At 37.0% G+C, this 16,940-nt stretch overlaps 1 protein-coding gene across 2 annotated transcripts in view; it reads right to left on the minus strand.

Annotated features, from left to right (window-relative positions):
- NELL1 (neural EGFL like 1) overlaps positions 1-16,940 on the minus strand; it is an 892,614-nt gene that overhangs the window by 619,963 nt on the left and 255,711 nt on the right. For both annotated transcript variants that reach the window (XM_079101835.1, XM_079101834.1), the window contains exon 11: positions 15,783-15,882. In XM_079101835.1, coding sequence (XP_078957961.1) covers positions 15,783-15,882 — 100 coding nt within the window. The remainder of the gene's footprint in view (positions 1-15,782; positions 15,883-16,940) is intronic.

The following is a 16,940-nucleotide window of genomic DNA, read 5'->3' on the forward strand; positions in this document are numbered from 1 at the left end:
AGATAATGCAAGAAGGTTCAGAAGAGAAATGATTGGGTTTTGAGTCTTAACCTAATCAGTGAAGCAATTCCCCGATGGGATTAATTGAGTGGTGACTGGAGGCAGGTGGGGTATGGCTGGAGGAGGTGGCTCATTGAGGGCGTGGCTATGGGGTATATATATTTGTCTCTGTTGAGTGAAGACTCTCTGCTTCCTGATCACGTGGATGTGAGCTGCTTCCCTCAGCCACCCTCTCCTGCCATGATGTTCAACCTCACCTCCAGCCCTGAGGAATGGAGCCAGTCTTATGTACTAAGACTTCTGAAACCCTGAGCCCTCAAATAAACCTCTCCTCCTTTACAGTTGTTCTGATCAGATCCTTTTAGTCACAGCAGCAAAAAAGCTGACTAAACCATCATGGCTTCCTTTATTGCTTCTGAGTAGTCAGTTGTTAATCTAAGGATCATTCCTTCCTATGGAGCAACCTCTTTCTCTGTGGATACTTTCAAGGTCTGCTTGTCTGGTTGGTGGCTTGCTTTTGTTGTATAATCTTCAGTTTTACACTGAGGTTCCTGGGTGTGAATTTATTATTGGAATTTCTTGAGATTCCTGAATCTGAAGACTGGTGAAATCTTCCACCATTTTGGAAGACTCAAGTATTGCTGTTCGAACATTCTCCCATCACCATTTTCTCTCTTCTTTCTTCTAACTGGATAAATGTTCTTCCTTCTTGAGCTCTCCTTCATTTAACTTAGAATTTTTTTTTTCAAATAATCCATTTCTTTTTACTTTGGATGCTAAATTCTGTATGACTTCTGGATGTACCTTTAAGATCTCTCTCTAGAGTTGTATCACATTCTGTATCAGCCACTCATATCATTTTTAATTTTACTTATTTCATCTTTAATTTCTAGAACTACATCTGATTATTTTTTATCTGTTTTGTCAAATTTGACAGTACATTATTCTTTCTTTTTTTTTATTTCTTGGAACACATTACACCTACATGTTTTATATAAACAATTTTAATATCCTCCATCTTTGTGCATCTAATTTTGCAGTTTGTTGTTTGTGCCGAGTATCACACATGATGGTTAATTTTCTTCTGTTTTGAGTTGATTCTTTTATTTGCGAACTCATATTCTTTGAAATGTAATCTATGAAAATTATTTGAAGTTTTGGTTTTAAAATTGCATTTCTTCAGAGAGAATTTGTGTTTGCTTCTGTCAGTTGCCTAAAGGAATCATCAATACAAGATCATATTAAACAACATTTTTGCCTCAGGGATGAGAACTGAGCCACACAGATGGAATAAATTTGAGTCCAAAGCTTTCAGGAATGCAAACTTTTCTCCTCTGGACCTCAATCTAGAGTCAAGACTGATATGTAAGGTTCCTTTTTCACTGCGGATTTTTCCTAGTCCACCCGCTGAGGAATTCACCCTTCAAGGTCCTTATTTAAGCATCTCAACTAGCACCAGGCTCCGTATTCCTACAGTGTCCATTAAAAGCCACAATCCAAATCATCAGTGACTAGAAATTGCTCTCAGGGCAAATGCCGACCTTCCTGTACTTGCTTATTCAATGATACCACACTTTTCCAATATTTCAGATCTCTGATTTTCCCCCTTCCTCTACTGCTATCTCCACCAAATATTTTTAATGTTCATATATTATAGAGCATTGGGGGGTAAACTAGAAAGAAAACTTTATATCTACCATAAAAGTTGCAAAGTTCAAATATGATAAGATACATGAAGGTACTTTGTCATCTTTAAATCAGCATTTTTGTAAATAATAATTATATGCTATGAAACTACATGTTGTGGTCTCAGAAAATACTGGATCTGATGTATAATTCAGGGTCTGCAGTTAGCAAACATCATAAATCACTTTGCCTATCTAAGTGCATATATCAGAAATGGATGATATCAGTGATTTCCAAACTATGTTTCTCAAAGTCCTGGGTACAGATAAATTGTGACATAGTATTCAAGTTCCCTGCCCCTGATTCGAGTAGAATAGTTACGCTTTTATGTTGTTGACATATGGATCTTGGGAATAACAATTTGTGGAAATCACTAAACTAGATAAAGTCCAAGTTTAATTTATTTTTCATGAAATTCTAGAACATTGTTTAACCCCAAAGAAATTAAGCTGTGCTTGATTTAGATAATGATAATAATTGTTATTAAATAATAATAATGAAATTCATGTACCTATGATATGCCTGTCATTATAGTAGATATTTTAAATGAGGACAAAAGCTTTATACACCTTATTAATATGCTGTTCAGCAAGTTAAGTAGACTGATCCATGTAACACACATGGAACAATTACATACCAAAAAAGTCAATAAAGGGTCATATGATGATGTCAACAATGATTAAAGCTCAAAATAACTTAATGCTGTTATCCTCAACTTCAAGATAAGAGAAACACAAACTCACCCACGCTTAGCTAATAAGTGGAGATGACAGAGTTCTAAGTCTGGTCTGGCTATATCCAAAGTTCATATACTTTTCATTATTTCTTATATCCTTCTAATAGCAAAACTAATAATAAAAAATGAAAGATGCAGCCATTCCTTGAGACATTGGAGAGTAAATGCTCAGCCCTAGTAGCCATGGTATTTCATCCAGCCTTGCTACCTATGGCCTGTGTACTGGTGAGTGCCCGAGTCAGAAGTAGAGCAAGAGTTTAACTTGTTGGAAATCTGAAACCCCTGACAGCTGAGAACACTTCTACATGAACTTGAAAGGCTTACAGTAATCGTTACAACTAAAACAACTTGATGTTTTTGCTACCAAAGGGCAATTTTAGGCATCACAGCTCTCTTAGGCAGACTAAGTGCCTGAACTTTACTTCTCATCTTAGAATTGATCAATAATTAAGTTGTCATATTTTTCTTCATTGTAAAGTTTCAACCAACATCATATGTTCATCTTTTATCACAGTTATTCTTGGTCTGTTTCTTTTCTCTCCCTTTCTGGGAGACTTCAACTGTCCTTTTCTTGCTACATGTATTTGACAGCCTGGAACAAAATCCCTCAAACACTGTTATCAACGTACATTCAAAATGCTGTATGATACCCCATAAATATGAAGAGGGTAAAGAATATATTTTTCAAATAAAAATTTTTTAAAATAAATTTATGGTAAGAAAATACATTTTTTCAACCTGTATCTCTCTAGCAAGCATGTGCCATGGCAATGTAAGGAACTGGGCAAACTGTATTTCAAGGAAAGTGAAGGGCCCATGGGGCAAACCAAACTTATCATCAAATCCACCTTGGTTGGACCTGTCATCTCAAAAGCATGTTTAATTAATGTAGGGCTTCACTGAAGCCATATCTATTCAGTCCCACTTGCCTTTCTGCACCACTGAGTAATCATTTACTCAATATTTATAAGACATCTACTATGCGGGTAAACATCTGGGAACAGTGCAAAGGTTTAGAATATGCTCCACAGGGAAATTACAAACTTTAAAGAGAGATGAACCACATACAGGAGTAGCACCAACATAAGACAATCTATGTTAAGCAAGGAGTACAAATTGTCATGGCATCTCAGGGATAGAGAAATCTTTTCTAGATGATGCAAAACTATGGTAGATAAAAACTTGGAAGGGGCAGATTCTCATGGGAGTAATTAGATTTTTAGCCTTGAGGAAAAGGAAGTTTGGAAAATCTTAAACATTCTGATACAGGTATAATAAAAATAATAAACATTTCTTGAGCACATACTATGAGCTAGGCAATCAGTTGAGTGTTCTACATGCAGCATAGAATTTAATTATATTAACAGCTCTATAAAATTCAATTGTTACCCTTGTTTTACAACTGTGGCAGTGTGAAGTTCAAAGAAGTGAGTGCACTTGTGGAAGATACCAAAACATAGGTCTGATTGGAGCCAGAGCCCTTAATCACCATGGTGCTGTTCCACTGTCCTTCCAAGAGAAACAGATTTCTACACATTCTATCCAAGGAATAAAGGGGATATACTTGCTGCATGTGTGATTCAAACAGAGTATAATTTACACTTTCAAATACACACACACACACACACACACACACACACACACACACACAATTATGACTTGGATATGAGGTGTCTCCCCAAGAGCTCATGTTAAGCAATGTAAGAATGTTAATGCTCAGAGGTGAAATGATTTGATTATGAGATCTGTAATCTAATTAGGGGACTAATCCATTTGATGAATTAGTAATTTGAATGGACCAACTGGAGGCAGGTGGGAGGCATGCATGCCTTTGGAGGCCATTTTTGGTCCCTTGCTTCTCATTCATATTCTCTCTCTCTCTCTCTCTCTCTCTCTCTCTCTCTCTCTCTCTCTCTCTCTCTCCAGCTCCCATTCTTTCTCAATCTGCCCCCCAGCTGCCATGAGCTGAGATGCTCTCCTCCTCCACGCCCTTCCATCATGATGCTCTTCCTCACCTCAGGCTTACAGTGGTGGAGTTGGATAACTATGGACAGAACCTCTTAGACCATGAACCCAAAATAAACTTTTCCTCCTCTAAGTTATTCTTGCCAGGTGTTTTGGTCACAGCAACACAAAGCTAAGACAAGTGTTTTCTGCCAAGTAATTCCAAGTCCTCCTCTTAAAAAAGTCTAACTTTAACCACTCCAACTTTTTTCCATCAGAGTTTATGTCTTATTCATTTCTCTCAACCAAAAACTTCCTGAATCCATGATTGACTTATAGGTGAATGGAAAAATTTGGATGGGCAATAGTATGGGTGGGTAAATTAATGATTGAATGAATAGATGTATGAATCTGCAGAGGCATGCAATTCCCCCTCATAACCACTTAGAGGGCAAATTCAACTCATTTACTAGTCACCATATTTCTTTCTTTAAACACTTTTATTGAGGCATAATTTACATGCCATTAAATTCAGCTATTGTAAGTAGATAGTTTGATGGTTTTTTGTAGATTCATCCAGTTATGTGGCCATCACCGCAATCCAATTTTAGAACACTTTCATCACCCCAGCTGGTGAACATCATTCTTAAAACCCCACCTCAGCATCTGAGTTGGCTGCCAGCTCATAAATCCTCAATTAATTCTCCACCTTTCAGAATCCTTCTGACGGCTTTGTCTTTCTTATCTGTCGCAACTAAAGAGCATGACATTTAAGATGCACAGCTTTCTTTCCTGGATATTTGTCTTCAGTTACTACCTAGTTGCTCTCTCTCTCAAGTCCTCCAGCTAGACTTTGGAAGATTTTTTTCTTCGGCTGATGATAAACACCGACTGAAACATGAGTCTCCTCAAAGTCACCCTCCTTCTTAAATACTGATTTCTTTATCTGTTGTGGAATTAGAAGCTGTGACCAGATTGTAGAAGACATACACACACATGTAAATAAGGTGATCAATTTTCAAGTTTTTTAGTTGATCATTTTAAATAATTAAATCTATCCTATCATTAGAAGCACACACTTTCATTGTTAACTAAGACTCGCATGAACATAGAGAATATCTTAATTATAAAAGCCAATACTGACATCCGCCAACACATCAGACACAATGTTAACCATGTTATACATAGTACTGTATGAAATGCTCACAACACCCTAAAGAAGATTGTTATCCCCATTTTACAGCTTAGAAAAATGTGGCTTGGATTTTATTAATCCAAGGTAACGCAACAAGTGACAGTCACAACTTGACTAGAAAGTTCTTGTTAGGAACACTAAAAAGATTTAACAAGGGCTACTTTCTGATAATGTTTATAGATAATAACCCTTTGTGTCCTGCAGAAATTTTATAAAAATCAGTACACTTAGGACCCAACTGTAGTTTCTGCCAATCTGTTATTACCAGAAATTAAATCTAATTATGCCCAATCATTTATAGATACTGGTTAAGAACATCTACCTTCCTATGGAGCAATAATGGGGTTCATGGTCCCACTTAACATCACAGGAAGATGTAACACTGACTAGCGTACCTTACTTGACCCATATTATCCATTTTCAACAGCCCACTGCCAATCCGTCCAGATGTCCTCATAGGCATCTCACAGCTCCCAAGGGCCTTGAGATGCGGCTGTGGCAGGGTATTTGTGAGGTCGTGGGTTCCAACCTATTCCACATTACTATCATCTCTCAAATAGATATTTCCTTATTTAACTTCCTGTTCCCCCTCTGGTCTGTCTCTAATCCATTTTCCACACAAAAGAATTCTTTGAAACAGATTGGATCATGTCACTCTCTCCCTTAAAAATCTTCTAACAGCTTCCCATTTTATTTAAGAGAAATACAAAATCTTTAACTTCGACCCAAAGTAACAAACATCCCTCTCCATCACGTCCCTCCAACTACTTCAGCCTTCCCACTAATTCCTCTAGTATGCCAATCTCTTTTCTGGCTCAAGGTCTTTCAAACTTGTTCCACCAATTCAGAATATAATTACACATTCCTACAAGAATAATTTCTCCTTGGCCTTCAAGTCTTCAGGATGAAATAGAATCTACTCATGGGCCAGGGGAGCAGGGCTGGGGGATGTTGATCAAATGTTAGAAGGTTACAGTTCAGTAAGAAGAATAAGTTCTGGAGATCTATTATATATCATGGTGACTACAGTTAATAATAATGTGTAATATACTGGAAAATTACTGCAGTGGAGTTCAATGTTTTTACTAAACAAACAAAAACTGTAAGTATGTCAGGTGATGGATATGTTAATTATGTTGATTTAATAATTTTACAATTATACACCTACCAAAACATTTTATAACCATCAATATATGTGATTTTCATTTGTCAAGTATGCTTAATAAAACTGGAGAAAGATTTTGTTGGTGTATTATAAATATTCAAAATAGTGGGATTGATTGTGATATAGTCATACATGCACATATAATTTGGTCAATTTCATTGCCCAATACCTCCTCCTTCCATTCCCTCCTCCCTTACCTTCAGCCCCCATTATCTACTGTACTGGTCTCTATTCCACTTTACAAAATTATTTTTTAGATGTTGATAGACCTTCATTTTATTCATTTTATTCATAAAGTGTCAAACCCAATGCCTCACACATGCTAGGCAAGCAATCTACCACTGAGCCACAACCCCAGTCCCTCTATTCCATTTTAATGAAAATTTTTTCCTTCCCTTTTTCTCTCTAGCTTTTATATATAAAGATAAAACATATGACTTTTAACTTTCTGAGTCAAGTTTATTTCATTTAACATCATATTCTCAATTCCATCCATTTTCCCATAAATATCATAATTTCATTCTTTTTTATGGGTGCATAAAACTTCATTGTATATACATACCACATTTTCCTTATCCATTTATCCTTTGATAAGCACCTAGGCTGGTTCCATAACTTAACTATTGTGAACCAAACTGCTATAAACGAGGTGATGCATGTATGGCTATATGTGCTGACTTTAGTTCTTTTGGATAAATACTGAGTAGTAATACAATTGGTATTGTACAATATTATATAATATGGTATTTCCGTTCCTAGTCTTCTGAGAGACTCCATGCAGATTTCTATAGTGTTTATACTAATTTACAATCCCAAAAAGGTGAATAAGTGTTTCTATTTTCCCACATTCTGGGCAGCATTTATTATTGTTCATATTTTTGATGATTGCCAATCTAACTCAAATGAGATAAAATCTCAGTGTAGTTTTCTTTGCCTTTCCCTGATTGTTAAAAATACTGAACATGTTTTCTTATATTTGTGGGTCATTTGTATTTCTTCTTTTGAAAAATCTCACTTTAGTTCATTTGTCCATTTATTTTTTAAAATTTTATTTGTATATTTTGGTGTTCAGTATTTTCTTGAGTTTTAGATATTCTAGATCCTATGTCAGAAAAATAGCTGGCAAAGATTTTCTCACATTCTGCAGGTTTCTTTTCACGCTCTTCTTTAAAAATACTTTTAGTTGAAGGTGAACATAATTTTATTTATTTTTGTAGTGCTGAGGATCAGACCTAGTACCTCACATGTGCTAGGAAAGTGCTTTACTACTGAGCCACAATCCCAGCCCTCTTTTCACATTCTTAATTTTCTTTGCTGTGCAGAAGTTTTTTAATTTAATGCTATTTCATATATTAATTCTTGGTATTATTTCCCAAGTTTTAGGAGTCCCACTGAGGAAGGTACTGCCTGAACCTATGTATGTTAGAGTATTAACCCTGTTTTCTTCTAATTGAAAACTTTCTGGTCTAATTCCTAGGTCTTTGATTCACTGTGAGTTGACTTTTGTGCAGGATGAGAGAAGAATCTGGTTTCATTTTTCTACAAACAAATATCCAGTTTTCCCTACAAACAAATATCCGGTTTTCCCAGCACCATTTGTTGAAAAGAGTATCTTCTCCAACATTTTTGTGCCTTTGTCAAATATCAGATGACTGTATCCCTGTGAGTTTGACTCTGTGTCTTCTGTTCTATCAGTCTGTTTTTATGCCAGTACTGTACTGTTTTTGAATTGATACCTTTGTAGCCTAATATGAAACAGGGTACTATGATTTCTCCAACATTGTTCTTTTTTGTTTAAATAGTTTTGCCTATTCTGGGTCTTTGTTACTCTGACCCTTTGTGTTATTTTACATTCTCTATTTCATTAATTTCAGCTCTAATCTTAATTATTTCCTTCTTTATGTGAATTTTTGGAATAGCTTTGTTGTTTTTCTAGGACCTTGAGATACATCATTAGGGTTTCCATTTTTTTAAATATTTTTTGTTATAGATGGAATCAATGCCTTTGTATTATTTATTTATTTATTTATTTTTATGTGGTGCTGAGAATTGAATAGAGCCTCACACATGCCAGACAAGCAATTTACCACTGAGCCACAACCCCAACCCAGGGTTTTCATTTTTGACCTTTCTGATTTTTTAATGTAGGTACTCAGAGCTATACACTTTCCTCCTAAAAAATGCCTTCACACAGACTCTGGTAAGGACAAAATTTTTCAAAACAGAACAACATAGTCATAGATACATATGTACACACACACACATACGCACACACGCTCATATTCATACATACTATGTTCCATTTGGAGAAGATTTTCTTGTCTCCCAAGTTTAAATCAAGACCCATTATTCTCTCACCTTGCACCCTGATCTTCCTGTTTATGTAGTTATTATAATATGGGTTTATTTCTGTGCTTGTTGGTAGACATCTCTCCCCACTAGGCACTCACCTCCAAAAGGAAAAGGACCCTGCAGGTCAGTTCACCTTTTACCTGGCTCAGCACATCACAGGCACTCAGTGTCTGTGGGTCAATGACTAAATCCTCAGAGTACTTCAAACTTAGAATTAAAAAAGAGTGTTATAAACCATTCCCAGCTTCTCCCCACCACCCCATGTCACTCCCTAGCAGCAATTTTACTCATTAGGAGAAATTCAAGGAATATTGCTCCAGACTGAAGAGACCAGAACCCCATCAACCTTTTACATTGTCCAGTCCATGAAATGCCTGGATCTTCCCAAAGAAACAAACCATGTTTTTTTCTCAAGAACTACTCTATTAGCACTCAATAATTGATGACTCAATATAGAAAAAAAATAACTTGTCACACAACAGATCATGCATGGATGAGAAACCAAGATGAGCAAGACACAGGTGGATCTCATATATGTGGTTAAAATGAGCAGATGCTCAGAGAAAGACACATAATCTGCTGAAGTAAGGCTTTGGCCTTTACACAGAATACCTCCTTAATTTTAGTTCCTAACAGAGATTTCATTCAACAAACATCTATTAAGCACCTAAATATTCCCAGGTACTATGCCAAGTAAATGGGGATGTAGCAGAAAAAGAAAAAAAAAGAAAAAGGAAATACCATAGCCATCATAAACATGTCCTCATTCATCTTACACCCTAGTGGTGATGACGACCATGAACACCGGATTATAAGGGGACGTTTTGATGGAGAAGGACAAGGTGCTCACAGAAAAGGGTCCTAACACAAGGCACTAAAGAGGAAGATTTGTAGGCTTAACAAGGTTGGCTGAACAAAGAATATGAGTTCTAAATACAGGGAGAAGCAAGTGCCCACAACATGCTCAAGGAAATGAATGAAGAAACATAAACATTGGCTTTATTTTCCCTCCTCTAGTTGGGAGCAGTCTACACTTTGGACTCTCCCTACTGGTCCTGCATCAAGACTTCCGTATCCAGTACAAAATAATACTAGTAAAACAATTTTCTTTCTTTAAATTCATTGCCCTGATCTGTGTAGAATAAGCCTTGCCTATTAAATAAAGAGGCCCCACGCACTGCCACTCTCCAAATTCCTCTCTATACTCCTTAAAACTACTCTTCAAAACCAGCCATTTCTTTTGCTTCACCTTTGGCTTCTACAACCAGTGATGGACATGCATCTGCATGATTTACTCCTGTGCATTTTTCCACAAGAGGGAATGAGCAGGCCACTACCCCTAAGCATGACCTAGCATTGCTAAGGTAGCTAAAGTCTGATTCCATATAGAGCAACATGGCTTAGCCTCAGCATCCTGCCCATAATATATCATCCAACAGGTCAGGCAGTGTACCTGTGAGATATTCTCCTAGACATTCTGAAAATGAACTCTGTATTCTTCTATCCTAAATCAAATCTCAGAAAGTCAATAGCTCTTCCTTCCACTACCACTCACCCACATAAGGCACAATGGCATACTGAAAATAGCACATTTATGTGCCTCCAAGGTTTGAGTCAGCATCACCCACAGACTGATTAGGAGGGGTATGGCATGAAGATCCTTTACGAGATCTATATGCCCTACTAAACTCCACATGGAAATACAAGGCAAAGGAGAAACCTGAGCTCTGAAGGATGAGAACAGTCTTTTAGTTTTGGGTGGATAAGTGGTTGGGTCATCAGGACAGGCCTGAACTCCAAAGTCTCACAAGTTCTACTTTAGTTCACAATTCATTTCTTCGGTAATAGTCAATATTTAAGGGTATTTATTTACAAGGTTGTCTAGCCTTAGTTTCAGGTCTCTCTGGAGCGATCTGCTTCATCCTGGAGATGTCTAGACCCTCATTCATTAGAGCACTTTCAGAGCCACTGAATTCTTGAATTCCCTGAGGCTGTACTTGCCTTCAGATGCCCTCTGCTCCTAGCCTCAGCAGTTGAACTCAGTCCTTTCTTCCTAGACTACGGCTCATGGTTGTTGGGGTGTTTATCAGATCTCATCTACCAATATGAAGAAGACCTGGCCTCTCTCCCAACTGCCAGTTCCTCTCTTTGCACACTAGCTAATATTCTCATTTAGTGCCTCTTACTTTACCTTCTCACTAAGTACCTTTCCAGGACACTTTTAATTTCAAATATCCTGAATATCTTTCTAAAACCTTTTCATTCTAAATTCACCTAAAATGACGAGGAAGACAGAGAGGAAATTGTGTGATGCCAAGCCAAGACTCTTTGGGAGGATTTAATTGAAGAACATAAAATCTTAAATAGTACAAATAATCTCAACTAATTTCAGTCCAGGCCAGATGACAAGGCAAGTGAGCATGAATTAAAATTACAGATAAACACATTTGGAACAGATGTTGGGAAGAACTTTTTCCCCAACACTGGAAGTCATAAACATGCAGCAAAACCCTCCAAAGTCATTGGCGACACTGAAGATATAATTAGAGCAGATTATGAGGGAAATAAAACCCTGAGGAGAGTGTCAAGAATTTGGGGATGAGTCAAATGATTGCTATGTTTTTCTGCAGTGGGTCTCTGAATACATGGTCAAGAATTTTGACTTTTTATTTTTTTTCTTTAGTCTTTAACAGAGAGCACCAGAAATTCATGAGTAATCTTTTACTGCTGGGTCTATATTCAGGCCTGTATTCTTTCTTTCCTGGAAGGAGCATAGATGTCACTCCAATGTGCACCACCCCCACACTGCAATGGTCTCACACTTCAAGCAGGCAGGCTCCTGCTATGACCTCAAGGTAATGAGGAGAGTAAACAAATTTCATCTTGTCAATACAAACCATTCTGAGGCATCAGAGAAATGCTGCAGCAGCGAGTAGCACTGTTCTGGGTGACAATGCTGGTGACTGAGTTCTTGAGCCCCAGTGATTCTAAGGGGACCTCCCTTGCTAGATTTTTATCACCTTTATACCTTTTGCATGCGTCTTTCCAAACTTTCTATATCCTATTCCTAAGGTCATTTTGGTTGCATTATAGCCCTATGGATTTAATTACCTCTTCAACTGTTAACCTTCATTTTTCTCTAAAGAGAGGGAAAAGTAGTTATAGTATTTGCATTGCTCAAAATTTGAAGAGGCAAGGTGTCTGAGCCCGTGATCTGGATACCAGTTCTGTTGATACACTGAGCACTGTTAACTATAAGATCTTAGGTTTAATTCCCACAAAGAGAAAAACTCAGTGTAGAAGTACAGTCTGCACCTTTTATTTTTATCAGTCAATGTGGCGGGGAGGAGTATGCAGTAAACATGTAAGAAAATATGTATCACTCAGTAAAATAATTTCACAATCAAACAAATTATAACTTGGGGAAAGGAGTTGAAACTCAGCAAACTGGGTTTTAACATCATCTCATATATGAAATAGAGAAGACTATTGATTAGTATTAAAAACATCATTCAAAGTCATTGGCATAAAAATAGCAAAAACATTCTACACGACAGGAAGGTATCATCTACCAATCTCCCACATTTAAAGAATCAATTTGTAAAATGTGATCATTAAAACAAATGTTATTCTTTTTAAAGTTGGAAATTCTTACAGGTATTATATTGTCAATCAACTGGGATGGAGGATAAAAACTACTCCTAGGCAGTTTCCTCAAATGTCCAGTCTGAGTTTCCCTAGAAGAGCTGACTTATCTGAGTCCTAATGAGAATAAACCTTGGAAAATTCTAAATTCCTGAAGCAGACATGAAAAGTATTTTTGATTTAGACTTCTAAGAAATGATACTCTCAAGGGATAATTTCCCTCAGAGTAATGATCTGACACTCATAGTGAGACAGAGAGAGATGATAAATATGCTAATTTAGAGGGCCTTCAGTGAAAGTATTGAAAGGTCACAGCCACTTTGGTTTCTGTAGTCAATAGCATCAGGGTGGCAGAAGCCATACAGCTGTGTCACACCATGCTGCTTGTCCCTGAAATACGCATTTCATCTCATAAGACTTGCACCTTTCTGCTTTATTGTCACTCTGTGGACAATGTCCGTCCACAAAGCAAATGCTGTGGCCTTTCCACTTGCAGAATAAACATTATTTCACATAGAAGTTGGGTGTTTCTCATCTTTTCATTACTTTCTATTTTAGAGAGGGGTAGAAAAGAGGAAAAATAAGAAAAACTGAGTAATTTTCCTTAGACAAGATGCCTGACTTTCCAAGTCTTCTTGGAATAGAAATTGTCTAGCCTACTTCCTGCCCTCCAAGACTCCACTCAGAAAACACAAACGTAAAGAAAAAGGGGTGGGGGGAAGAAGGGTATTTCTCACAAAATTATGTAAAGATGCTCTTCGGAAATAAATTGAAATTAATAGAAATGGAGTAAAATTCATCTAGAACATAGTATAAGACAAAAGAATTGTAGCTCATCTGAATTGATATTTTGTTAACTTTTCTTTTAATTTGTACTTAAAAAAAAAAAAAAAGAGATACCCTACTACCCTATTTCTGATCACCTTATGTACACTGCAGATCTGAGCATTTGGATAAGTGGGCTGGATTTTCTGGAATTTTCTCTGCTATGGGTCAACAGGAAAGGAGAAGGATACGGCGGTAGGTGGTATTGAAAATGGCCTTAGTGGGAAAACATTGCTTCCTTCATTCTATTGTCCTAATTCTGAGATGGGAGTAGTATGAATAAAGTCAAGAGAACACAGGCTCAAATGACTTAGCCAACCCATCTTCTCATGGAAAGTCCCTCCTGCCACATCTTTTTCAAAGACATGCTCCAGCTCCTGTCAAAATGTAGACTTGTTAAAGAGCACAAAATAGACTCCATATACAAATATCTCCAAAGAAAACCATCCATTTCCAAATGAATGACTGCCTGAGTGAGAAGCAAACAGGAAGAAGAAAGTCGTCAATTTCACAGTGGCTCTGATTAAGATCAAGTCCATGATGTCTTGCTCATGTCTCTCACTCTTCCCTCACTGAGTGAGGTTTGGAAAAAAGCCACCAGCTTGCTACCAGTGGGAGCCCTGTATAAGCCTACTTTGCAGTGAGATGTGACACCTCTCAGTATCTATTGGTAAAGAAGGACATGCATTACAGAGAAATGCTAACAGAAGCAGTGGCACCTGCTCTATTGTAAATTGGGTCAGAGCAATGAAATTCATCCTGAATTTCTGTGGTCTAATCAATGATTCAGCTCTAATGAAACCATAAATCAGAAAGGATTTGCATAAACTGAGTCCCACTTGGCACCTCAACAAATCGCAAGTGATGGATTTTGCATTAAATTATAAGACCTACCTAACAACCTTATTGGTTACCAATAAATGCATCCCTCTGAAAATTCCACTCAAATGTAAGGCATCCCAGCTGCAAATTTGCTTGTAGTCATAAAAGCAGATAAATCAGGGCAGACACTGTAAGAGCATGCTCAGCATGTCACTGATTCTAAGGGCCATTCTTAGCTATCATCGTGCTAGGGTTTCCTACAAATTTTGTCATGGCATAGTTCACTCAGTACCAACCACAGAGAGAAATCACAACCCAAGTTGAAAACACACCATGGCAAAATATATTTTTAATATATCAGAAGATACTATGGAGTGGTCAGCAAATTTGGGGCCCCCACCTACTTTTGTAAATAAAGTTTTATTGGAACACAGCCACATCCATTCATTTACCTATGATCCGGCTGCTTTTGTGCTACAGTAGCAGAGTGTAGTAGTTGTAATTCTGTTACAACTTTCTGGTCCACAAAGGCTAATACATTTACTTTGAGGCCTTTTAAAGAAAATTTTAGCCAAACCCTGCACCAGAGTAAAGATGGTAAAATATGAGGCTACCTGAGCTAAAATGCTAGGTTGCTGAGTCCTCCCTCCTTAACTCTGGAAGCATCAAAGTTCAGCCAAAAAGGATCTAACTTGAGAGATAATTGAGAATGTGAAGTATTTGGGGATAAGTATGGTTTCAAAATAATAGCTATGAGCTTAACTAGGTTTGCTTTTTATGATTTTGTATAACTGCTGGATTCTCCTAATACACCTAATTCTGCCCCAGTGAGCATTTCAGAGAGGAAGTGAGACTTGAGCCGGGGTTCAAATAAATAAGAATAAATTTGGGGATGAAGAGAATTCCAGGAAGAGGAAGCAAAACAATTTCTGCCAAGAATTAATTAGCAATCAAGTGTTAATTATTTGAAGCTTTTTTCCTAAAAGGAAATAAAAGTAAAGTTGCATCTAAACATACACCATGAGTAAGAATTCACCATAAGTCATTTTTCTAGATCCCACTCATGAGGAAAATGTCATAATGATGATAATAGTTATTATTACAGGAACTATCATTAGCATTATTATATGAACTATTGTTTATTGAACAATTTATCACATGCTGAGTATTATACTGGGTGTTTATGCATTATCCCATTTACTCTTCACAGCAATCTTATGAGGTAGATACTATTATTATCTTCATTTTGCAATTGAAGAGACTATGACTGAGAAAGGTAAATAGGATATGCAAGTTTCTACACAGCAGAGCCAAGGTTAGGATCCATGTTATTACCGTTACACTATTCTCTGAACCCTCACAAGGCCACCCCAACCCCACTTAAGCACAGCCCCCTCACCAACCCCACTTACCTCTACAGACACTGCAGCACTGATTCTCTGGAAGAATATGATCCTTTTCTGAACAATTCAAAGGAGGGCACATTTCTGTAATTTTTACTAAAACTCCACCCTATAAGCCAAATAATAGAAAAACAAAGAAAGATGTTCATATATTTAGCCAATGATACAAACTTATAATGCTCATTGTTAATAGCCTGCAGTGATAGCAACCTACAGTAATTAACAACACTCCTAGGGATTTCACTAATAATGATAACACTGCAAATTAAATTGATAAGACTCTTAGAAGACACATTTTCCTTTCCGTATCAAAAAAGCTTCAATTTAAAGTTTTTGAGTATCTACTATAAAGCAGAAGGATGCAAACAGTGATGTGCTGATAAATTTTTAACAATTGAATCAAGTGGAGAAGGCCTAATTTGTGAGGTTTATTGATTTCTATGGTGTAAATATTCTAACAATGGTTGATTTTGAGCTATCAACCTGATATCATTGAAAGCAGAAGTGGGGAGTTATATACAATTAGCTTACATGAGTGAGTTCCAACACTCTGCTGGGCAACAGGCACTGTGACCCCAAAGATAAAAAAGACATCTTCTTGCTCTTGGTGAGCTCACAGTTTGGGTGGAAGGAAATAATAACTTCTTAAACTAGAAACCATAATAGAGTATAAAGTTCCAAAAAATGTGCTCTCATAAAGGCATTCTAATGTGTCATAGGAGAATAATTAATTCTGCTCAGATGAGGAGAAATTATGAAGATGCCACATTTGAGGGAACTTGAAAAATGGAATAAAGGAAAAAGAAAATTTGCTAGCAGAGGAAATAGACAGCAGCAGAGCTATGCAGGTATGGATGTACTGAAAGAGCATCAGTTAGATGAGCACCAGATTTTCCTTAGATGTAAGTAAAATGACTTATAATAAAGTATTAAATATTCAGTAGCAGAATCTTTATGACCAAACTTCAACTAAGGGCCTCTTCACCGGCATTACTTGCATCTGTATTTAGTTTGATGCTGAATTTTAAAAATTGTCCCATTAATTACTATCTTTAAAAAGATTGAAGAGGCCTTTATTTTATCTAAAACATTCAATTTTTCTCTCCCATTCTTATGTGCATGTTTAAGACAACCAAGAAGCAATCTCAAGAAGGGGAGGGGGGGGGG

Source organism: Sciurus vulgaris (genome assembly GCF_902686455.1).
Source record: "Sciurus vulgaris genome assembly, chromosome: 11".
NCBI classification, from domain to species: domain Eukaryota; kingdom Metazoa; phylum Chordata; class Mammalia; order Rodentia; family Sciuridae; genus Sciurus; species Sciurus vulgaris.